Below are 26305 nucleotides of genomic sequence, written 5' to 3' on the forward strand. Positions count from 1 at the left end.
TTTAGCCGACAGCTGTTTTTCTTTTTTCGATGCTGTCTGCAGTGAAGCACAATCTACTGAAATAAAGGTACTATATATTTAATCTGGCTTAATGTTTATAAAAAATTAACAGCCCGCATAATAATAATATTAATGTCCCCTCAGCAGTGGCATAGCCCAAACCGGTCCAAATTCTAATTTCCTGTGTGAGAGTACACGTGCGAAGATGCGCTCTTCTTAATTATTCTACAGCTCTGTGAGTCAGACTCGATGCTTGAGCACAAGGCACAGGAGAGGCAGTCACCGCGGTAAACATGCAGCGTGAGGGGGTGCAATATGCAATGTAGCCAGTAGCATAAAGCAGGATTTAAAATCGGTCCTACGCCGACCTATATATCTTTTCTTCAAACACTGAAAAATGTTATGCATGAGATGCCTGCACTACACAGCCAGCTAATAATTTGTCATAACTAATGCTAAACACAAACAACTCCATGAATCCAGTGATTTTTGTGGGGTTCTACACATTGTATTGAAATATATTTATAAAATCGACCATACAACTGATCAGTTTTGATACTGTAGTGTGTTAATAAATGACTCTACAGTATATGCTTTAAACTCATAAATAGCGGTGCAGTGTTATGGGACAGAACAAAAATCATTCATGGTTTCACCCATAAGAGACTTGAGACACGAATTGGACTTGTGATAAAAGACTTGAGACTTGACTTAGACTTGCTTATAAATAAATTTATAAATTCATAAATTGCTTGAAATTAAGATTTTTCACACTGAGATGAATAAAAAAAAGAGTTTTCCTACTCTTGTAAACATTCTATTTTGAAAATGCAGCGTTTTTGTTTGAAATTGATGTTATGCTAAAGAGATTTTTCAAAATATCTAGTAACAACTAATCCCACCTTGCAGAGGGCAGGGTGGAGTTTAAATTACCCTCTCAGGTGGCTGTGTGTCAGGACCCTTTGATCCAGGAGGTTATTGGAGGAGAGGAGCTGTGTAAACACTTGAATCTATCCTACCTTCATCCTGCTCTTCAGTCAGCTCTGTCACAGTCCCTTCTCACAGCTCTGGGCATCCACAGGCTCAGGGGTCCTGAAATTACTACCGTCATCTGTGCCATGGCCAGGAGCCTTGCACAGTCAGGAGATCTGCACTCAGGTAAATCAATTCTTTTGAATTTTGAGACACCTTCTGTTCTTGGTAAATATTTTTGTCAGTTTCATTGCGCCAGGTAAGTATACAACTTTTGTAAGGTAAGAATACAACACCACAAAAAATGGTTCCCCCCTAATACCCCACCTAATGTCCCCTAGTTTGTGGTTAATAAATGTCTCTCAATAATAAAAGCAAAATTCATGACGAGTGATTCATGAGACACAGTCTGTACACACCACAATAAGTATGCGTTCCCCGTCAGCTTTAACTCCAATTGTATCATGATTGTCTCCAGACGTTCTCATAACGAGATTATTCATGGCCCCTGGAGAGTAATATTTTCTCACAGTTACCTGACATTTTTAACGTTTTGTTGCAAATAGCATTTGATTATTCCTTGCGGCGCTCATGAAGTGTCTTCCTCTGTGTGAAAGGATTTTATCTAGAGCATCATTTGACAATTGTATGTTTTTTTTTTTTTTCTTTCAAATTGTTGTCGAAAGCAAATATGCCTCAAAGGTGTTTTGAACAGCAGAAAGATTTGAGCCCTAATAAAAAGCATCACAACTTGAAGATTTTTTTTTCATTCTTCTGAAACTTAAAAAGCTGTCAAGAAAATAAGACTTAAAAAACAGTCAAGAAAGTTTTTTACATATTTAATGTTTTTTGTCTTAATTAAGATTGCTGTGCAGTTATACACAGCTTGAATAATCTCTATAGGAAAACAAGAAATTAAATGTGACACTAAGACGTGGAGGTCACTGTATTTAATACAAAGTGTATAAAGGGTATAAATCCCCCTCAGTAATAAGTAATAATCTTTGGGATAAACTGGAGTGGTGTTTTTGATCCAGAACAAATCAGCCTATATCAATGCTTTACCTGACTCATGTTTTTATGGCAAAATGCAATCAACTCTTCACAGAAATATTCCAACACAACACATTTATTTGTATTAAAAACATTATGGCATTAACTAAGGGCATGCCATTCATGAGTGTTTAATCATCCCTCACCACGCCTGCATCATTAGACCATTCTCACTTGTTCTTTCAGACATGGGGCTGAAGAAGCTGGCCAAGCTGCTGGCCTGTAATTTCCGTGCTCTGGAGCTGGAGTTTGGGGAGGTGGACGACCTGCTGCAGACCCTCAGAGATGTTCCTATGGTCCCTCTGGCTGATGGCCGTGTGGTAGCTCTCAGTGCAGAGGGTGTGTTCTTTCCTCTCAGTGACAACAAGAAGACATACACAGGTAAGATGAAAAATACACTCCCTAAGACCCTTCACTCTGCTCAGTCCCTCTTATTTATATCAGTGTCTCCTGGAGGACATGGAGGTTCTTTGTTTTCCGTCCGGTTGGTTGGTGTAGAGTGGTGGGTGACTTGGTTGCTTTCTAAAAGCTCATTCATACTCAATACACAGACACAATATTCAAAAGTTGAATATGCCTATAGTCTTTCAAGTGTCCTCTGTGTTGGCAACAGTGTCAAGCAATACATCCCCAAGAGGGCTCAGCACAGAGTCAGGTTTCTGACAACAATCAACATGGTATTAGTGGAGGAGGATGTGGTGTGTGAAGCCATTAAATACATTGTGATATGTGGATGAAGAATTATTTTCAGTAATATTTACAATGAGAGAATTTAAAGACAAACTTTATTTCCAGATCTTTCAGATGGCAATCGATGGCTTCCATACCTAGTGTCAGTACACCAGTCCGAGTTTTGGGGTACGACTCCTAACAGTGTATTCACTTACTTCTATAGCATTCAATAACATGGTTAAACTATAAGATGCTGTGAGTAAGAACATCTGCCAAATGCCTTAAATCTAAATGTATGTATCTGGCTTAACTGCTGCTTATTCAGACAGACTTGGAGAGAGATAGAGAAAGAGAAGTTCCTCCTCATTTCGAGAGCCTGTCTTGAATAAATGCACTGAGTCACAGGAGAGGCTGATAGTGCAGCACAGCACCACCTGCGTCATCACTTTCACGCAATTGCAGGAAAACAGTTTTTTTTTTTTTTTTTTTTTTTTTGAATGGTGCATAAGCCATAAATAAAGCATGCATCTGCCCTTTGAAAGCTTCAGAGCTATATTTTCTTCAACCTCTGTGCCGTCAGAATCAGGATCTTATTTTATTCCACAAGTACAAAATGTCTGAGAACCTACAACATAAATTTCAAACATTTATTCATTAAGTAAGATGTACAGAATCTCGACTTGTTATCTGACTAGGGGTTTCCAAAGGCTTGCATGCAAATGTATTTTCTTAATATACCTCAGCATCAATGAGCACAGCTTAATATTTGACAATATTTTTTAAAATGTAAATACGTCAATATGAACATGTCAAAGACACAGTCGTTTGGAGAATTGGGGTGATTCTAATTAGTTAGCTAGATTAAAAGTCAGAATCAATGCGATAGTATTAAATTAGTCATTTGTAGCTTAGCCTTAATTTACCAGTAGTCTGAATTGGGTCATCAATACCAATGTATAATATCAGTGTGTGTGTGTGTGTATATATATATATATATATATATATATATATATATATATATATATATATATATATATATATATATATATATATATTAATAATAATAATAAGTTAGATTTATATAGCATCTTTCTAATACCCAAGGTCGCTTTACACAAAGAGGAGGGGGAGAAAAAAAAAAGAAAAAAATTAAGAAGAATTAAAAAAAAAAATGTAATTAATTAATTAATTATTAAAAAAAAAATAAAATAAAAATATATGCTTGGGTGCCATCACACTGAATGATCTACCACCAGCGGTAACCAATTTAAATTTTGGTACTGAAAAAAAGACAGCTCTCAGAGGACCTCAGTGATCTAGTAGGACATTAGGAGTATAAAGTTTCAGAAAGGTAGGCTGGCGCCAGACCGTGCAGAGCTTTGTATGTGAGCAGGAGAACTTTAAACTGAATACGGAGTGAGACAGGTAACCAGTGGAGCTGATGAAGAACAGGGGAGATATGAGCTGATTTTTTAGAATAAGTGAGGACCCGAGCAGCAGAGTTCTGAACACACTGAAGGGAGTGTATGGTCATAGAAGGAAGGCCAATGAAGAGAGAATTCCAATAGTCTAAACGGGAGGAAATGAAAGCATGGACCAGAATTTCAGCGTCCTTAACAGAAAGCAGGGGACAAAGGCGAGCAATATTACGTAGATGGAAGAAGGATGTTTCGGTTAGGGCATTAATATGAGGTTTGAAGGACAGAGAGGAGTCAAGAAGTACACCTAAATTGCGAACAACTGGAGAGGTCTGTGTGTGTGTGTGTGTGTGTATATATATATATATATATGTACACAGGGGTTGGACAATGAAACTGAAACACTTGTCATTTTAGTGTGGGATGTTTCATGGCTAAATTGTACCAGCCTGGTGGCCAATCTTCATTAATTGCACATTGCACCAGTAGGAGCAGAGTGTGAAGGTTCAGTCAGCTGAGGGTAAGAGCACAGTTTTGCTCAAAATATTGCAATGCACACAACATTATTGGTGACATACCAGAGTTCAAAAGAGGACAAATTGTTGGTGCACGTTTTGCTGGCGCATCTGTGACCAAGACGGCAAGTCTTTGTGATGTATCAAGAGCCACGGTATCCAGGGTAATGTCAGCATACCACCAAGAAGGATGAAATACATCCAACAGGATTAATTGTGGACGCAAGAGGAAGCTGTCTGAAAGGAATGTTCGGGTGCTGACCCGGATTGTATCCAAAAAACATAAAACCACGGCCAAATATATATAGCCAAACCTTTGGTCACTCATGTCAATGCCAAATGTCAGTTTCAATGGTGCAAGGAGCACAAATCACATTGTGGACAATGTGAAACATGTATTGTTCTCTGATGAGTCCACCTTTACTGTTTTCCCCACATCCGGGAGAGTTACGGTGTGGAGAAGCCCCAAAGAAGCGTACCACCCAGACTGTTGCATGCCCAGAGTGAAGCATGGGGGTGGATCAGTGATGGTTTGGGCTGCCATATTATGGCATTCCTTTGGTCCAATACTTGTGTTAGATGGGCACATCAACCAAGGACTACCGAACCATTCTGGAGGACCATGTGCATCCAATGGTTCAAACATTGTATCCTGAAGGCGGTGTTGTGTATCAGGATGACACCAATACACACAGCAAGACTGGTGAAAGATCGGTTTGATGAACATGAAAGTGAAGTTGAACATCTCCGTGGTCTGCACAGTCACCAGATCTAAATATTATTGAGCCACTTTGGGGTGTTTTGGAGGAGTGAGTCAGGAAACGTTATCCTCCACCAGCATCACGTAGAGACCTGGCCACTATCCTGCAAGAAGAATGGCTTAAAATCCCTCTGACCACTGTGCAGGACTTGTGTATGTCATTCCCAAGACGAATCGACGCTGTATTGGCTGCAAAAGGAGGTCCTACACCATACTAATAAATTATTGTGGTCTAAAACCAGGTGTTTCAGTTTCATTGTCCAACCCCTGTATGTGTGTGTATATGTGTGTGTGTGTGTGTGTGTGTATATATATATATATATATATATATATATATATATATATATATATATATATATATATATATATAATGTCTTGGGTGGCCTATCATTCTGCAGTGCTGCTGGAGTTTGTAAAGCCCTCAGTGTCACTGCTGGACTGAGAATAGTCCACCAACCAAAAACATCCAGCCAACAGCATTCTGTGTCCAAAAATGAAGGGCTAGAGCTTGACCAACACACACTGTGCAGCAACAGATGAGCTACTGTCTCTGACTTTACATCTACAAAGTGTGCCAATGAGGTAGGTGTGGACAGTGAGTGCAAAGTGTTTAAAAACTCCAGCAGCACTGCTGTGTTTGATCGGCTCATACCAGCTCAACACACCACCATCACTTCAATGTTACTGCAGCGTTGAGAATGATCCATCACCCAAATCATATCTGCTCAGTGGGGGCCCTATGAGGGTCTTGAACATTAAAGAACAGGGCGAAAGGGGGAAAATAAAGTATAAAGAGCAACAAAAGGACTTTAGTCCGTAATTATAAAACTGCAATATGCTTCTGTGTGATGAGTGTTAAAACAAGTAGGTAGTGGTTAATAAGGTTGTGGTTGATTGGTTTAAAGAGTGCATATGGAATAAATCCAGAATTCAGAAAGCAGAGGCAAAAAGTCTTTTTTCGGCACATGTGCATTATTCTGAGCACCTGACTAAAGAACGTGTCTTTGTTTCTCATGGCTGTGAAATAAGCCACGAGAGATGGTTCCACGTGGGAGACGGTTGAAGTAGGTTCTATAGAAAAACATTAACCCTGTATCACGGTTGAAGCAAAGGCTTGGCTAAAAGCAGAGGTCGGATGAATTAAACATCAGCGTTGAGGTCTAAAGAGATCAGACAAGCGCCAGAGGAAGTGGGTCACAGTCACTCATGTGAATTAAAAAACACACGCACACTCACTAGGAATGGGCGTGATTGTACCAGTATATAGAGACTCATGCTCATTAAAGCATGTGTACTTTCTGATAAAAAGCTTGAAGGAATACTAGGAATTATTTGGTATTTTTGCTCCTGGGCTCCTCCTGCAGTTGCAGAGTTACACTGTCCTGAAATCAAGGGGGCAGAAGAGGGAGGCGGTGGTTCCTACCCTGCTTCAAAAGTTACACAGTGCAGTTTCTGTAGTGCTGAGCCTGGAGTAGGGATGACAGAGGCTCTGTTTCTCCTATTACAGGTCAGTGAAACATCACAGTGATTTTGAAGTTGATTTTAGCTTTTAATACATTGGGGTCAGAGGGATCAAAAATTCACAGCCATTCTATTGGAGATTTTCTTTGCACATTTGGATTCTGTCAATATTTTTGATGATCTCTTGCCCTGTAGAGCATGAAACACCTACCTTCTTTCAATCGATCATTGAGGAGCATTGTGATGCATTTTTAGCAGAAACAGTTCACCATGAGTGAGAATGGGCCAAGATTTTTAAGTTTAGCCTATATCCTTTTTTTAACTTTTCAAACTATTGGGATTTTTTATTTTTATTTTTATTTTTTTTTAGAAATCTGTGTTTTCTGTGCTCTGCTGCAGGTCTGGGGGCTCTGTATACGGATCTGAGCATCGTGGAACCTCGTCTGCTGTCCTGTTTGGATGAGCTGGGGAACTCACAGGTGCGAGAGCTGCTTCGCAGACTACAGGTGCACAAGCTGGAGCCGCAGCAGCTTCTGCAGCAGCACATCTACCCCATCCTCGAGAGCATGGCTTGGAAGGTCAGAACACAGCCTGCAGTTTTTGTTGTTGTCTTACTAAGGGGGTTACATCAGCAGAAAGTATTCTTCTCCTTTTATATTTTGAAAATCTGTTTTTAATCTATTGAAATCCAAGGTGTTTCCATTGCTCTTCTAATTCAATACACATTTGGCATGTTTGACCTTGAGCATAGGCTCGTGGTACTGCTCCAGCATGTCCCAGTTCATTTACATGTGTTTGTGTACATTTAAGCATGCGTCCACAATTGGTGCACATTAGTTATCGTCAAGGACATTAAGCCAATATATGTATGCGCGTTATTTATGTTTAAATTTGTTTGCCTGTTTGTTTTAGAGGGAATACCTTAACATTAGCTCAATTAATTCAGTCAATGATTATTATTAGTATTGTTATTATTTGTTTATTTTTAATCCAGCTTGTAGTCTTAAACAAGCAGTTGCTGAATAATAAGCCTTTGGATTAATAACTGAACACAAAGCCTGCAGATTACAGAGTTAAACAATATTCATTTTCACAAGACCATATTAACATGACGTGACCTTACAGCTATTTGAATTCCTGTACCACAATTCTCTCCCTCCACAGGCAAAGACAAAGGACATCACGGTCAGCTACCTGGTGTTTATTAAGCAGCACTCCCAGGAGAAGGACTACAGGGCACTGAGGGCAATCATCCCTGTTCTGACCAACAAGGGCTTCCTCTGCCCTGCCCACAGCAAAGTCCAGTTCTCCAAACAGTATGACAACATTGACCTGCCGTCCAAGCTGCCGGGTAAACAAAGCATTCTCCATTCAATTCAGTTCCTGCATTCAAAATAAAAGATACTCCCAGCTCTAAGTTCTTGTATCTTTTATCATGAAAATGTATCTCATTGCATAACATTCAACGTTTTTGGGCCTCCGCATTTAACCACATTTAATATTCAGTTGGGAGGTGTATAAACTGGATTGATTTTAATAACTATAATGTGCTTGAAGTGTACACATTGCAACAGTAATATCTATAAAAATACAAGTATCAAACCGGGTCTGGGTATCGACAGATACTCAGTATCAGATCTGGTCCAGGGTAAAAAAAAATCTCGATTGGGGTATCCCTATATTTTATTTTTTAATTTTTTGGGACAGCGACAATTGCAATCTATAGGTGAAATGATTACTATTAGTTGAATTAAACATAAATATTAAGCATAAAAAATTATTGTGTCTGTGCTCTTTTAGGCACCTATTTGGCTCAGTTTTCTTGATTCTGCACACTCTTGATTTACTGTCATTTTTGTGCTTTCACATAACAAATGGTAAGCTCACTCCATAGAGTCCTTCCACTATGAAGGCACGACTGCGCTAATTAGAAACAGCACCCCTCAAACTTTTAGACTAAGGCCTCGATTAGTAAATGCTTTGCTTTATATGATGGCATCAAATCCATGGGGAATGATATTTGATGTCTTTGGACTTGAGGCTTGAGCACTGAGGGTGGTGTGATAGCTCAGTTTAATTAGTTAATCATTTCCCAATTATCACTTTTTGAATATTGTTATGAATGTTAGTAAAATTGTGACTCTTTTTTTCACATTTATATGAACGCGGTTAATTATTCAGCCCCAACTCCTAAATCCTCAACTATCAGCATAAAGAGCAACATAAATAGCCATGTTTCTCTGATTCACTGTTCATCTCTCCCCTCACTATTGCGTGTTGTTCATTTTTGGACAGAGCTGTTTAGGTATGTCTGGATTCAGTGTGGGTGGGTCCATCATGCTGAGAAAAAAATAAACATGACAAGAGCTTTTTAGAACCAGGGCAGAGTTTGCAGAGGGAAATGGAGAGAAATGCTGGCCTGAAATAGCAGCAGCTCTCCAGCCTAGGGCGAATAAGGAGTGAGTAAGCAGTGCTTGTGGCTTTTGTGCTCTGTCTGTCCCACTTAATTGATTACTGATGGTCTTCTTGTTAGGCCAAAACATTAAGGGGTAGTGGACCCTGCATCAGCACAGACAAATTGTGGGGAGCACTAAAAGTTATGTAAGAACCGAGAGTGAATGTGGGATGAAAAATGTGTTGGCGTGCTTGACCTGATGCTGACCAGTTTCAGACATTGGCTCAAAAAACAACACGGACCCATTTTTCTCGCTGTCTAAACAGCCTGGTTTAGAACTGGTTCCGCACCTCCTATAAATGACAGAATTGTTTTTTTAGCCAATTAAACTTCACATTTTCACTCTTCTCATTCTTCTCTGCTCTCATGTTGGCCTTTTTCTTGTGTGTTTTTTATTTTATTTTTTTAACAATCCTAAAGTCTCTGGACTTTAATCTCTTGTCAGAAGTGGAGCAAAATCAGAGCAGCTAATTTTATCCCTTCACTTTCTGACTCAGAAAACTACCACAAACAAACAAACCACAAACAAAAAAAAAATTAAATCAAGTCAAATATCTTGACTGGGCTGGCTTGTTCACAGGTTGTGGAAAATCTTTAATGTGCACATGCACTGAGAATGTGAATTGTTCATATGTTCCCTTAATAACTTTCATAACTGTTCCATATTCCCTTGCAGTCGTAGATTTTTAAGTTGATATCATATTCCTCTTTTAGATGTATATGCTTTTATGCTTTTCCTTCATTATCTAATTGCCCTGACAGTAGTCAGTTTTGTGCTTTAAAAATATCATGCTGTGTATTTGTTGTGGTTGTATGTTTTAATTTAGTTTAAATGTTCTGGTAGTTTCACCTTAGGCAAATGCACAGCTGTGAACCATTCCTATCAGCTTTCTTCATTTTTCTTATATTTTGTCATTTTCCTTCACCTTTTCCAGGAGTGGACTGGGTGCTGCTAGACCCATGCTATCTGCACACTGATGGTGACGTGTCTGGGTGGAGGGAGCTTTTAAGTGAGCTGGGGGTGAGGGACCTGATGATCTTCAGGAAGGAGAGACGCACCCTCACAGCCTCAGAGCTGGTAAGAGATCTATGCAGCCCAGCCAACAATGTGACAGGAAGCTCCAGAGAGCCTGGAGTTCAGCATGCTGAGGCATCACCCCCGAGAGTGTGTGTGTGTGTGTGTCTGTCTGTCTGTCTGATTGTATGCTTAAGTGGGTGTGTAGACTGGGCTGGCATGTCTTTGCGTGTCAGTAAGAGTTCTAAATAGTCCAAAGCCTAATGAAGCTTGCCAACATTCCCTTTTGTCTTGGTACTGTACCACTTGAGAGCAACTGAGTTCAGAAGCCAGGGTGCATATATTATTCCAGTCCATTTCAGTGATTTCTTTGACCAATCAGGACAATTTCTGCTTTAGCTGTTCACTTTTTTTATTTTTAAAAATGATATTATATTATTTTGTTTTTTCTTCTTCCTCTTCTACGTTTTATTCTTTATTTATATTAACAGCCAGATCAAAAGCCAAAACCATGCATGCTAAATTAAACAGAAAGGAGAAACTGTGATCAAAGGGCTAATAATAATAATATTTTAATCATCATCATTATTATTATTATAGCTAGCCATAAGCCATAGTTTTTTGCTTTTAGTTGATTTACAAAATACAAAACATATAATGTATATAGGGCTTCTGGTTGTAGTTATTTTGAAGCTAGCCTAGCTTCTAGGTTACGTATGTGAGAATGTTTCTGTGTTCTCCCTGTGTGGGTTTACTTCAGGTCCTCCTGTTTCTTTCCACAGTCCAGAAACACACATTGGTAGGTGTTTGCCTTTGTTGCCTGAGTTCTGTGTGCCTTAAAAAAGAGTGAAAGGCTTTCTACATTTACAGCAAAAAATTGGGGGAACTGCATATTTTGACCATGATGGGAATAGCTGTCAAATTTTAAATATATAAATAGAGTAACTTCTTTCCTCCTTATGAGGATAAAGCCCATATTTAAACCAAATTATTGTCTTAATCCAGTGACCTCTGAGTGAGAAATAATAAAACCAATCCTACATTTCAAATCAAAGCATATATGTTTTTCAAAGCATATATGTGAAGGGGTGCCTGGGAGAATTCACAGCAATTTTCTTCATTTCAAAAAAGGCTTTTATGATATTTATGACAAAAGTAAAGTGACTGACATATGTACTGTACGTCCATGAGCCATTTCCAAACAGTTGACCACCACAGAACAGCAGCCAAACTTGAATGGACTGCCAAACCTCTGGAGCTCCTATATGGCATTAACTCAAACTCAAACAATGACCACACATGTAATCCCATCATTACTGCCGACTTTGTGCGGCTCATTCTCTCTTAGTGCTTGTCTGTGTGACAAAAAAATTAATGACCTGGTTCTCTGAATCCAACAGTTGTGCTCATATAGTGTTGGGAATCAGACAAAGGAGTAGAAGTACAGACGGGAAATTATAGCTTTTTTAAATCTGCTGAAATTTTGTTGCACTTGCTGATTTGACCCACATTTCAGAAGCGTGTTTTTCAAGTGGTTCTTCCTGTTAGAAGAGCTCTGAGTGCAGCTGTGAGTCCTGCACTCTTCTTCCCTCCTCTCAGCACATTATCACTACTTGAAGTGAGGAGCTCATACAGTGCAGTAGCTGGATTTAAGACTGCTTTACCAACTTAATCCCACTGCTACAGACCCTCAATCCTGCTTCATCCCACAGCCCTGTCTGCAAGCCTTTCTAATAATACTGGATTAATGTAACACGTTCTGTTGGCAGCAATAAAAAAATATATATATACTCATCAATATCAAATTCAAATTCATGCTCATATTAATTCATATATTCATAAGTAGCTAAAGGTTTTAGTCAGTGGTTGTAGATAAGGAGAACACAGACTAGTTGGGGAAATGCACTGTAGAGATGTGGTTGTGATTGTTGGTGATGTAGCACGTAAAGTTTACATGGAACTGGTCACACTGAGCATGCATTAACGGTGCCAGTGGGGCTAGGTACAGCCTTAGTCACCAGGGAGGCCAGTGTGGATTTAGGGTCAAGGTGGTCAAGGGTAAGGTTGAGCCTCCTGGAGGTGTCATGGGCTTAATTCAGCGAAACAACAACGAGAGGAGGTGCCTACCTGATGACCCCTGTGAAGAGCTAGTGATACAATGGGTGGTTTGGGTACTCATGGGCTGGGCTCATGACATAAAATTATGGTATTAAATATTGTTGATCTCTTAACACAACCATGTATCATTAATATGGCAACTTTACAGGGGAATCCAGCTTTACTTTAGTGTAGTAAGATGATGATTCCAACAATAAAAAGGAGTGGTTGTGCTCAAATTTCAGTTTATAAATTGAAGTAATATATTATATTTTAAGTTAATTTAATGAATTGAATTTTTAGGGCTGGCCAAATCATTAATGTAAGTTTGGTGTGTTGATATTTGTCTCTCTCTTTAGATTTTTATATCTGTCTTATTTATATTCAAGCCAGGGAAATTTTCACATATTTTGAGTTGAATCTGTAAGAAATGATCAACAATATTATCAACAATAATGATGAAGACATTGACATTGAAGCAAGAGGTGCCCTGATAAGTGTTTCAGGCATGTTGGTGGCGTAACTGTAATATATTTTGTAACTATGTGATTATTTATGTCATTATTTATTTTATAATAAAATCACAACTTAATCCTCAAGACTTCAAGGACTGTTCATTTGTCTCTTTCTTTTTATCATCTCATCTCTTCCTCCCTCTTTTGCAGACATCCAGCCTATGGGCTGTAGAGGGCGAGCTGTGGGCTAAGCCTGCAGATGGAGTATATGTCATTGAGGATCAGAACTGTGAGGAGTTTCACACTCTGGTCACTGCGGATCAGCTCCCTGCCCACCTCAAACTCCAACAGAGACATGCTCTGATCACCCTGCTGGAGCACAACTGGGACACTGGGTAATCACACTCTCGCCCACTGTACGGATCCTACACATCATCACTATACAGGGCGTTAAACTAGTAACCTGTATCTCAGACCATCATCGGTTAAAAGTAGTTTACAGTAGATACTGTACATTTTCTTGGTGAAATTATGTAACTTGAATCAAGTTTAACATCAAATTAAATTTCCTAGGATAGAGGTACATTATACTTTTTTTATTACCCTATATTTAAAATAAAATAAGATCCTGGATTAAATACAAGGTCTATGTAATCATTGCAGTTTTAAAATACAGACCTGCAATTGAATATGGTGCAATCATGTTCACTACTCAAAGCCTACCCTTAAGGGCACCATCCAAGTGGGAGTTTATTACTTTTTTTTTTTTTTTTTTTTTTTTTTTTTTTTTTTTTTTTTTTTTTTTTTAGAGTGTAGAAGCAAAGGGTTATTTTGCTGCGATTATATTTTTGTCAATATCACATTATCCTAGTTTGACCCTACAACCCCTCCATAGTTCTACTCTAAAGCCCAAGGTGATGCCACTGTAGTTCACATGTTCAAATACAGCTTTAATTAATCACTAAAATTGATTATTTGTATTACCCTAAAATTTGTACTTTTTGCTTCAACTAGCAAATGCATAGAAATCTAAGGGTTAACCATAGTGGCCCCTCTGTGCATGGACACACAATTCCTGCTGTCTGCTGTTAGATGCCCTAATCCTAAATCCGAAGCTGATTGCGAAGCAAATCCATTTGTCTTGTGGGCAATCTGTTGATTGAGTGTGGTGTCTCCTCCAGTCCACATTTCCTCTGCACTGGCCTAGTTTGAAATGTCCTTTATCCCCCTGCTGGTGGTTAAGAGTCTCTCTCTAGTAGAGCCATGATAAACAGTTGGCTGGACAGTAATGCGGCCATTGTCAGCGCATTATCCCCTCTGATCTCCTAAGCTGAGAAGTAGTATTTTGCATTGTTTGGGTCACTTTCAGTGTGAAGCTTGCTGTGGATTTGTGCAATCTCTTTAATGTGTTCTTGTTTTTAAGTTTACTTTCAGGCAGCCAAATTCAACCAGACTGTATCATGATAGAACTGAAACTGGACTAGACACAGGTCCTATTCTCAGCAACTCCAGACAGCAAAGTGCTCACGCTGAGAAAGATTTAGCACCCACTACATTAAGAACAGAGCTGTAATAAGGCTTCTTTTAGCTTTGGCTTCCTTCATTGTTTTAAGTCCTATATAATGGCCTCTGTTAATGACCAGCAAAGACAACTCTACAATTTATTGGCATGGCAACTTTAGCAGACTTCTGATGACCTTTGAAATATGCATTTTAGCGTAGCTCTCAGCTCGTCCTGTCCCTACTGTAGAACATGATTCACTGAGCAGTGAAACCAGGGCAAACAGCACTCACCCAGAGACTCATTTGTAACTCGAGTTGTTTATTTTGGTAGAACCTTTGTTCTGTTTACTTTCATGCTGTTAGCTGTCTCCCAAAGAGTAGATTCCTATGGAGCAGGAATAAAGCAACATCCTCATCTTTTTTCATGATTTTCAACATTTGGAGGACTCTTTGCCATTTCTTTACCATGAGCAGAGAGAGAGAGATACATATCTGAATTTTACAATAAGTGATTTTTGTTTACAATCATGAACGTAGCCTTTTAAGTCTGAAAACAAAATGTCTAATGTCTAATCTCTAAAGTCTAAATGGCAGTAAAGGCCTATTTACACAGTGTCTGATTTTTATAGGTGAAACTATTATACCTTTGTTTTTTTGGGGTTTTTTTTTTGGTAAAGAAACACATGAATATTATCACGCTGAGTCCGAAACTGATGGACTGCAACACTGTGTCAATTTTTCAATTAGAATCTGCTCTATATTCTGTGCTGTATAGACACATTCAAATTAAACTCACCAATGAGTATCAAGATGGTGGCAGAACAGATTGTCTTGTTGGTAGCAGGGCACAAATGCTTAAAGAACAACGAAACATTGTTTGCCACTACAGTTCCACTACTTTAAAAATTAAATTCATACTCAGTGTATAGGCTTTAAGACTGATGCAGCACTTTCCCTACTCTAGACTTGGTTCAATTTCTGCAAAAGTACCTGAAAAGAAGCTGATAAATGACCAGGAGAGTTGAGTAATTTATTGGTTGCTGTTGTTTTGTGTTCAGTCGGGTTCAGCTTTCACATGAAAAATGTTGCAGAAGCTTTTGTATAGTTTGAAAGAACAATTTATTGGAGGACATTGCATCCTTTTTAACTGCACATCATGATGGGATATTCATCACAGAAACATATTATATTTTTATACTATGTACATTTACCCTGACATGTTTTCGTAGCTGTTCAACACTGAAACTAACAAAAAAAGTATGAGTCCAATCTCATAAATGCATGTCTGTAGTACATGTCAAAACGAATTATAATATATCGATTACAGTGCTGTGCAGATCTCAGAGGTTTGGATTTAATTAATTTCCAGTCTGAATGGCCAATAAAATTTATTTCAATGAGATTCAGAATAATATAATTCACAACTGGCTTTCAAAATATTTTTTAAGTTACAGAGAAAATGGATCTATTAGAGATAATTAAAGAACAAATTACTGAGAAAATTAAGTTTATAGGTTTCTTACAACAAATGACCATACCTCGACACTTCTGATGACCCTGGGTTACTTTACTAGTGAGAAACATCAAATTAATCCCTTTTTATGACTTAACAGTAACTGTAAAGTCTCCACAAAAACAAAAACATTTCAGTCTATTTGGATACTGAGCTAGGTGGATTGGCGACTCAAATTGTCCGTAGGTGTGAGTGTGTGAGTGAATGTGTGTGTCTGTGTTGCCCTGTGAAGGACTGGCGCCCCCTCCAGGGTGTATTCCTGCCTTGCGCCCAATGATTCCAGGTAGGCTCTGGACCCACCACGACCCTGAACTGGATAAGAGGTTACAGATAATGAATGAATGAATGGATACTGAGCTGACATTTCTTGTGTGTTTAATTTTAAGTGAGTATTTCACCACATATTTGCTTGGATTGCCATTGTCTCTGTATTCATCTTTGAGCATTTTTTTTTTTTTTTTTTTTTTCAGAGAGAAGTATTCACAGTACCTTAGAGCTCAACTGCTGGACAGCAAGGAAAGAATTATAAGAGACACCAAGTCCTCTTTCTACCATTTCCTGACACAACTAGCCTGGGTTCCTGCCTACAAACCTGCTCGGGATGGCGAGCGCACGGTGTCTTACCTGTGTCCAAACACAGTGTATCTCTTTTCGGCTGAGCTTCACAGTCTCCTGGGATCTCATGTCCATTACATTGATTTGGCTCCTAGTGAATTTTCCAGAGTTATAGGTAAGCAGGTGGTGCCAACAAGACTGTCAACACCTTATCTTGCCCTTGAGTGATGAAATGATTTACATCATTACAGGAGTTTTAGTCCTAGTAAAAAAATAATGATATCAACTAAAAGCATTTTTGAACTAATACATATTAATAACATGGGGGGAACATCTCTTTGGAAGCTGTTGTTCAAAATACTGTGTGCTTAGGTCTTTTAAACAGATTACTTACATTGACTCAGTTGATTTGATTCAAACGCAGCTGAATAGCATTTTTGCACCCATCCATTTTGAATGAAATTAAAAAATAGATCAGATTATTATATTTTTCCTGTGTTTTCTCTATATTTACTTGGATTTTAAATCGATTGTCTACGTCTTCAGGCTCTGAGAAAAAGCCTTTTGTCCTTTATTAGGCAGGGACATTTTTTAAGCCATTTTTGAAACACAGAATATTATCCATGATTCCAAATTTCTCTAAAGGCTTTTTTTTGGCAATTTTTGATTAAGTACTGTTTAATTATCTTTACTTTCAGTTACATTTTTCTAAAAACCAAATCTGAGGTATTGGAAGCTTAAGTTTTTGGAACAAAATGTCTATTTTATAATTCATGTCCAAACCTTTATTATTGATTCAGAATCTGTGTGTCTGTGTGTTTGCAGGGATGAGACACAGTGTTCTGGTGGATGAAATGGTGAACTATCTGAAGCGCTGGTGCACAAAGCCCACTGAAGGGAATGAGACAGGCGAGGCTGAGGGGGCGGACTTCAGCACCAGCGTCCAGCACATCCACACAGTCTACTGCTACCTGCAGGCTGAGTGCTCCTCCGCACAGCTCAAAGAGCTCTTCCAGCACTCGCCTGCTGTTTTCATCGAGTACGACAGGTCAGACTTGCACTCACTTTCTAATTCTCTCACAATAAAAAGCATTTTTTTTTTTTTATTTATTTATTTATTTATTTATTTATTTATTTATTTATTTAAGTACACTGAGGTCATGGTGTTCTCTGCCTTCTGACTGTGGTGGTAGTTCATGACTGCTTTTAAAATCTGAGCTGAGGTCAATACTGCACTCAGACTCTACCTTGGGCCAAGAATATGAAATCAAGCATTCCTTTTTAAAAATAAGTCTCAATAAATGAACATCATATGGTTATTGATATCTGGCTTAATGTTTTTAAAATTCATGGTTGGCTTTTTCTATTGCAGATATAGTATTATTGTAGCATATTATTACCTCAGATACAGCTATAATATATGGAGAAAATGATTTACATTATTTCAGTATTCTCATTAAACCTTTAGTTCCCTGTGGATTTGTACGTTGTCATACTAGAAAGAAGGGTCCTGTCATACATTTGATTCATCATAAATGTGAATATTCATTAATTCATTCAGTGTCTATAACCGCTTATCCAATTCAGGGTTGCGGTGCATACCCAGAATCATTGGGTGCAAAGCGGGAGCACACCCTGGAGGGGGCACCAGTCCTTCACAGGTCGACACACGCATGCACACACACACATTCCACACCTATGGACACTTTTGAGTCACCAATCCATCTACTCACTGTATTCCTCTCTTGGTGTACAGTACTCACCCACTTTGAGCTAATTGGCAGCAGGTCAATAACATGATTGGGTATAAAAAGACATTATAATAATTGGATTTATGGTTATCAACTATAATACGGTGGCACAACAAGTAGTGTCGCTGTCGCACAGCTCCAGGGTCCTGGGGTTGTGGGTTTGAGTCCTGCTCCGGGTGACTGACTGTAAGGAATTTGGTGTGTTGTCCCCGGGTCCACATGGGTTTCCTCTGGGTGCACTGGTTTTCCCCCCACAGTCCAAAAACTCTCATTGGTATGTGGACTGGCTACTCAGAAGTGTGTATAGGTGTGAATTTATTAGCAAATGTGTGAGTGTGTGTCACCCTGTGAAGGACTGGTGCCCACTTCTCGCTGTGCATAATATTGTTGTAATATTTATGCCGTCAGGAAGGACGAATGGTGTTCTGGACGGTTTTATCATCTCAAAGATGTGTGCTGGAGTGATCCTACAGGAATGTTTGTCAGATATAAGGAGCTGATCCGCAGGCCTGAAAGTGGGATTCAGGAGCCCAAAGTCCTGGCTCCATTTTACAGCCAATTACAGCACATGAAGGAGCTGTTTCGGGTGAGCCTCCTGTATTTCAGTACAGGTACAGTTGAAGCTGTTGAAGTCTAGATTCTGAAAAGGGTTTTCTGGCTTGTTTCTCTAGTCTTTGAATGTAGAGCACAGTCCCTCTATGAAACAGTATGTGGACCTACTGGAAATTATGTGTGATTCATCACCATTACCTACAGGGGAGATTCTTCAGGACATCTCTGTTGTCTTTGCCAAGCTGGGTGAGTATTATAAGCAATAATTTGACAGTTCTGTCTGTTTTTGGATATGGATCTCCTAAATGGAACTCTGTTGATGTTTGTGTTTTGTTTCTTTCCAAAAAAAAGCTGAAAAATGTAAAAGAATATTGCACGGAGAGCTAGATCAAGACATTGAATTAGACCATCACTACTGCAGGTCTTTGAAAGGTGAGAAAATGTTTGATATTTATATGTTCTGCATTGTACTGCATCTGTAGCAAACAGTGAGGTACAATGTCCAATAATGTAGCATAATCTTAGAAAAGAACAGTAGTACATTACTTAAAATAAGATTATAGACATCACTGGGCAGCCAGTAGCCTGGCCATTCAGCTGTCCCACTGGGAAACTGTTATAATGCTGCTATATTCTATAGCAGTATTTCTTGCCTGTAGTCGTCTCCTCAAACTGCTAGCACAGCTCGGAATACTGTCCAAAGTATAGTTTGTTATAAAAGAGGCAGGCTGAAAACTGCGGGAGTTCTCTTTCAAGGTGGTTTTCTGAATGGACCTCTGTGTTTGCTGTTTTCTCCCAGAAATGGTGTCTTGTAAGAGGGTGTTTCCTACCAAAACTCAGGGCTGGGTGATGTTGGCTCGTAAGCCAATGATAGCAGACAGTCCAAGCCTGGAAAAGATCTTCAAATCTCATAGTGAAGTCTGCCTACTCAGCCTACCCTCCGCTCAGAAGAAATCAGGGAACTGGCAGAAATATAGATCTAAACCTACTGCCCATAAAGGTAATTGTTTAACAAAACAGATTGATGCATATATTGTATGTGATTGGTATTTGCTTCATTTAAAACCACTTGCTATTGAACTTATTTGTAGTTTGCTTAACACAGTTAAAACTACACCATTTGCTGTTAAGATGGGCCTTGACAAAACTGAGGGTGCTTTCACACAAGCCTTGTTTGGTCTGGATTTTCAGGCTTTTCAGTTTAGTCCAAAACTAAACGGCATGTGTTAAAGGTGCCTCATACCACAGGCTGGACCAAAGAATCAAATTTTGGTCTCACCAGAAGAGGCGATCCAATCCACTCAAGGTCTGGTTCATGTGCAGTGTGAAAACACTTCTTTGGATGATTCTGATTGGACCAACTACAGTAGGTTGAAGCAATATAAAAAAACAGAGATGGACATGCCAGGTGATTTACTCACTGCCTTCATGTAAATCCTGTATGAAGCATATAATAACTTTGAATATAATTGTAAATATGTAACAATAACCAGATCTTGCTGCTTTAAGTAAAAACTGCATCACCAGTGAACCCCTGAACGTCGTTTGATATAAAACGTGTCTTGGTGTTAATCCTTGTTTTAAAATAAGAATAGCTGCTATTGTGATAGCCGCTAAAGGGGATCCAAACAAAACAAAAACGTTCAGAGTTGTACACATCAGATAAAACATCTCTCCAGTCACACATTAGTTTTCTTGGTTTTTATGCTTTGTTACTGTAGGAATCATTAATAAAAGCTCAAATTTAAGCAACTGCTTTTTCTACAACATTGCTTCTGCTTTATTCTGAACCACACATGAGCACACTATATATAAATAGTGGAACTGAAATGTGTATATTAGGTGGAACTGAAAATGTGAATAAGAAGCTGCTAAATAAGTAAGCATTGCAAAACTAGGCAATGTGTGTGTGTCTTGTATGAGGTATATCTTGGTCTGAGCCACAAGTAGTAGTAGTAGTAGTAGTAGTAGTAAATAGTAAATGGCAGAAATGTATCTGTTCATTCAGGCCAGACACATGGCCTTCTACAAAGCCAGTCAGTGTTAAGTATTAGGACATGCAAAACTTTCGTGATGACAACAATGTAACAAAACATGAACCATGGTTTGAACCTTGCTGCAGACATTCATGTGTGAAAATGCCTTGCATCTTTGCATAGAAATACTTTGGATTCAGTCAGTCATTCAAGCTGCAGACAATGGACTTGTGGCAGAAAGCGTTCTTTATTCACACTGTATTTTAGTGGTTTATTATTCCTGAGTGCTATTAAATACAAACTTCCTACCCTATAGTATGCTCATCTGTGTGCTTATAGATTTTCTGAGAATCACTACGTAGGCTTGGCAAGGACATAAATGTAAACAGTGGTATTAATAATTAATTAATGTACAAACCAGATTCCAAAAAAGTTGGGACACTAAACAAATTGTGAATAAAAACTGAATGCATTGATGTGGAGGTGCCAACATCTAATATTTTATTCAGAATAGAACACAAATCACAGATCAAAAGTTTAAACTGAGAGAATCTATCATTTTAAGGGAAAAATATGTTGTTTCAAAATTTCATTGCGTGAACAAATCCCAAAAAAGTTGGGACAAGGCCATTTTTTACCACTGTGTGGCATCCCCCCTTCTTCTTACAACACACAACAGACGTCTGGGGACAGAGGAGACCAGTTTCTCAAGTTTAGAAATAGGAATGCTCTCCCATTCATGTCTAGTACAGGCCTCTAACTGTTCAGTCGTCTTGGGCCTTCTTTGTTGCACCTTCCTCTTTATGATGCGCCAAAATATGTGAAAGATCTGGACTGCAGGTTGGCCATTTCAGTACCCAAATCCTTCTCCTACATAGCCATGATGTTGTGATTGCTGCAGAATGTGGTCTGGCATTATCTTGTTGAAAAATGCAGGGTCTTCCCTGAAAGAGATGACGTCTAGATGGGAGCATGTGTTGTTCTAGAACCTGAACATAGTTTTCTGCATTAATGGTGCCCTTCCAGACATGCAAGCTGCCCATGCCACAAGCACTCATGCAACCCCATACCATCAGTGATGCAGGCTTGTGAACGGAGCGTTGATAACAACTTGGCTTATCCTTGTACTCTCTGGTCCAGATGACATAGCGTCCCAGTGTTCCATAAAGAACTTCAAATCGTGACACATCTGACCACAGGACAGTCTTCCATTTTGCCACACCATTTTAAAAGACCCCTGGCCCAGTGCAAACATCTGAGCTTGTGGAGCATGCTTAGAAATGGCTTCTTCTTTGCACTGTAGAGTTTCAGCTGGCAACGGCGGATGGCACGGTGGATTGTGTTCACTGACAATGCTTTCTGGAAGTATTCCTGAGCCCATTCTGTTATTTCCTTGACAGTGGCATTCCTGTTTGAGGTGCAGTGACGTTTAAGGGCCCTTAGATTACTAGCATCCAGTAGAGTTTTACGGCCTTGACCCTTACGCACAGCAATGTTATGCATGGTTTGATGATGATAACTTAAAAGTCTTTGCTATTTTACGCTGGGTAACACCATTCTGGTAATGCTGCACTATCTTTCTGTACAACAATGGTGGAATTGGTGATCCTCTTACCATCTTGGCTTCAGAGAGACACTGACACTCTGAAAAGCTCTTTTTATACCCAATCATGTTGTCAATTGACCTAATTGGTGTTAATTGGTCTTCCAGCTGTTCATTATATGCTCAATTTCCTTTTTCCAGCCACTTATTGCTACTTGTCCCAACTTTTTTGGGATTTGTTGACACTGTGAAATTTTAAATCAACATATTTTTCCTTTAAAATGTTACATTTACTCAGATTAAACTTTTGATCTGTCATCTATATTCTATTACAAATAAAATATTGACATTTGCCATCTCCACATCATTGCATTCAGTTTTTATTCACAATTTGTTTAGTGTCCCAACTTTTTTGTAATCTACAGCTTTTTCATCTTTAATTTTAAATGAAACCAATGAGGAGCATGTTGTCAGTCAGTTATTGTTATATTGCATACCTTAATTTTATATTGGGATTTTGAATAAAGACTGAGAAGAGTCTTAAACACAGTACATCTGGCTTGTATTTCTCTCAGGCAAGCTGCATGTTGTCGAAGAGAAGCCAGCTTTCAGTGAGAAAGACCGAGAACTGTTTCTGGAGATCTGTGGGGTGAAGAGACTCACCCAGTGTGTCACCACTGAAGCACAGACTGAAAACTACAGGCCATGCCCTACCATGCAGGCCCTGGTGCATGACCTCATCCCGTACATTCAGAGGTTCATCTACCACCATGAGGAGCTGTCAGAAATATATCAAGATCTGAAAGAGAATGGCATTGCCCGGGAGATTAAGTCCCTGAGTTTTGGTCAGGTAGGTGTGCTGTGTCCTAATGCTAGATATTTGCCATCCCTGGCTTTGTTCTAGAGTCTGCTGAGTCATTGCTCGCTATTGCATCATATGTTTTAACTGGAGGCCTGGAGAGAGACTGAACCGAGTCTGTGTTTTTGTAGGTAGGAAAACTCTACATTTATTACCGTCTGGAGCAGGCAGATGAAATGCCTATTGTAGAGAGCGAAGACATCATATGTCTTCTAAAAGACAAGAAGGAGCTCTACATACAGAAGGACCACCAGCTTCCGAAACTGGATATCTGCAGGTATAGCTATCGTTCTCTGATTAGGCACCATCTCATAATGAGATTTGTTTTCACATCTGATTGGTGACTGTGTTGTTCTGATTTTTCAGAGAGCTGGTGAAACTGTTCACATCCGAGAAGGACTTTGTGAAGGAGCTGGAGCACTTTCTCGAAGGCCTAGTTGCGTGCATCAATGTAAGAACCATAGTACATCCGGACTACAGATGCATTACAATTGAATTCAGAAATAATTGGTTTTGCATTAAAATTTTGTGTTGTAGTTTAAATGCATCACTATATATATATAGACACACACACACACGCACACACTCGCACAATATACACTCAGGGTAGGTGGCATGGTGGCACAGCAGGTAGTGTCAGTCACACAGCTCCAGGGACCTGGAGGTTGTGGAGTCCTGCTCCGGGTGACTGACTGTGAGGAGTTGGTGTGTTCTTCCCGTGTCCGCGTGGGTTTCCTCTGGGTGCTCTGGTTTCCGCTCTCGGTCAAAAAACACACGTTGGTATGTGGATTGGCGACTCAAACGTGTCCGTAGGTGTGAGCGAATGTCACCCCGTTAAAGACTGCCGCCCCCTCCAGGGTGTGTTCCTGTCTTGCGCCCAGTGATTTTGGGTGGGCTCCAGACCCACCGCGACCCTGAAATGGATAAACGGTTACAGATAATGAATGAATGAATATACATTCACCAGACACTTTAAGGAACACCACTGTAGTACTAGGTAGTACTCCTCTGACTCCCCTGCCTAAATATTTTGTGGCCAGAATCCCATCCAAGTAAGGCTTTAATCAACACCATCTATTGATAATAACACTAAAGACTCTGGCTGAACATCTGAGCACAGCCAGATGAGTCACTGAAGGTGATGCAGCAAGGTCATGATAGTTAATAAGAAATGTAGTAGTGGGTTCATAATGGTGAATCTCTCAACTTGTGCTCCTGAAGCCATGTGTTAATATGCAGCGTGCAGAGTTGGGCGTCTGGTTCCTCAGCACAGGTGAGTCATCCACAGATGAGAGAGAGAGGCGTGCTGCATTAGTGGGTCATGTCTCGGGGGGATTAGTCACAGCTGTTTGGCAACTGGAACTGATGTGCTGATTGAACGCATTTTAAGATGTTCTAATTAGCACATCAGGCGACCATAGAAGGAAATATCTTGAGGAGATAAGCTACATGACTGGGCGTAAACCACAGTGTGACAGCCTTTTGTATCCTCCACAAATTCAGCAATCTGTTCACAGCAGTCATTTTAGTCAAATTTCTCTTTTCAACCAAATCTCCACTTTAGAATAAGACTATACCCTTATAACCTGTTTATGAATGGTTTAAAATATCTTTATTAATGGTTATTAATTAGGTTGTAAATGCCTTAAAAGGTTTTAATAATATTTTGATAACACATAAAAAGAAAGGACCTGCTGTTTGTCTGATAGAGAAAGTGTCAGATAGCTTACTGAAAATGTCAATATAAAGTATAAACAATGACTTTTTAATATGAACTTACTCATTACATATATTGTGGCACACCACATTATCGTTGAAGTCTAAAAGGCCATTCTGTTTGTAGTTAGTAGATTAAACTTGGTGGTTAAAATGCAAATACACAATGAAGCTGACAGGCTTAATGTTGACTGATGAAAGAAAATGGATCTGTCACAAAAGAAGTTTTAACAGTATAGATGGATGTGTTCACTATTTGGCAAACAACAGGTCACTGTTCTCTTTTCTGTCTGTGTGTTATAACAGATTATTAATGACTAAAATGATTTTTCAAACTGTTTATAAATGTAGTTTTATTCTAAACTGGTACCAAAACCACTTAAACCACTTTATTTTTCAATGTATTACATTTTCTAACTATTTCTAGGTATTATCCAAAAGTGTGAGGGCCAAAATTTAAAGTACTTGGTGCAGTTCCAGGCTCTACTCTTCTGGAAAGGTTATACACTAGACATTGGAGTATTTCTGAGAGAATGTGATGGCATTCAGCTACAGGAACATTAGTGGGCTCCAGTACTGATGTTGGCATCTTTAGTCCTTCATCACTAATGCCACGTCATGTCATCCCAAAGGAATTACCAAATGTATGACAACCCATCACTCAAGAGAAGCCAGTTCCACACCTCTACATCCCAATGCAGGGGGAATTTTTACCCCTCTAGCTAATGATTGGCTTTTAACATGGTGACCAACGTTTCATGTTTTTCTGTATCAGGGCATTCTGTTCTGTTGGCAGTGTTTCTCTATGCAGATTACACTGTGTGCACAGACATGTCTCTGTCAGCATTGGCTTCATGTTCAAGTAACAGAAGTAACTCATTACAATAGGTGTCCAAACTTTTTGTACATGGTGTACTTTGTAGTAGTTGCACTTTTATAGCTGAAACATAAGAGGTCGTACAAGTGTTACCTATTAAAAATGAAGTAGTTTGAGCCATGTGTATCGCATACTGATGGTTACGTTTTATATGATGTTATATTATGTATATTGATATTTTGTCTGATCCAGGATAAAGCTGCGCTGGGAAGATTCCTAGAGAGGAAAGGCATTCAAGAACTTCCAGAAGAAGAGGAGCTGTGGGAAGTCCCAGTGCCGGTGGAGATCAAACCAGAGCCAACATGTAAGTTCCAAACCCAGTCTGAACCAGAATAAAAATGTGTTATATTTGTATGTTCTCTTAATATTTCATGGGGTTTTTGAAATCTCATCTGTGGCCCATTTACAATGCTGACGTGCGCTAGTGTTTTAATCCCAGAAATTCTCCTCTTATTTCCTGTTATTTTCCCTCATTTTCATCTTCTGTTCATGCGTGCACACGGACACCCATGCTACACATGCTAATTTGGGATTGTTCATCGCTATGCTCGCTGACATGAAAGAGCAGCTGTTGCCACTGCTGCAAA

The 26305-nt window shown here is 39.2% G+C and overlaps 1 protein-coding gene across 3 annotated transcripts in view; it reads left to right on the forward strand.

The window, feature by feature from the left end:
* Nucleotides 1–26305, forward strand: part of wu:fj29h11 (uncharacterized) — a 76271-nt gene that overhangs the window by 42145 nt on the left and 7821 nt on the right. For all 3 annotated transcript variants that reach the window (XM_066664333.1, XM_066664334.1, XM_066664336.1), the window contains 16 exons: nt 910–1158; nt 2212–2406; nt 7251–7429; nt 8016–8202; nt 10242–10384; nt 13084–13268; nt 16360–16619; nt 17270–17492; nt 18604–18781; nt 18867–18993; nt 19099–19179; nt 19547–19747; nt 22842–23116; nt 23257–23402; nt 23492–23576; nt 25911–26022. In XM_066664333.1, the coding sequence (XP_066520430.1) occupies nt 910–1158; nt 2212–2406; nt 7251–7429; nt 8016–8202; nt 10242–10384; nt 13084–13268; nt 16360–16619; nt 17270–17492; nt 18604–18781; nt 18867–18993; nt 19099–19179; nt 19547–19747; nt 22842–23116; nt 23257–23402; nt 23492–23576; nt 25911–26022 (2826 nt within the window). The remainder of the gene's footprint in view (nt 1–909; nt 1159–2211; nt 2407–7250; nt 7430–8015; nt 8203–10241; nt 10385–13083; nt 13269–16359; nt 16620–17269; nt 17493–18603; nt 18782–18866; nt 18994–19098; nt 19180–19546; nt 19748–22841; nt 23117–23256; nt 23403–23491; nt 23577–25910; nt 26023–26305) is intronic.

This window comes from Hoplias malabaricus, chromosome 3, assembly GCF_029633855.1.
Source record: "Hoplias malabaricus isolate fHopMal1 chromosome 3, fHopMal1.hap1, whole genome shotgun sequence".
NCBI classification, from domain to species: Eukaryota; Metazoa; Chordata; class Actinopteri; order Characiformes; family Erythrinidae; genus Hoplias; species Hoplias malabaricus.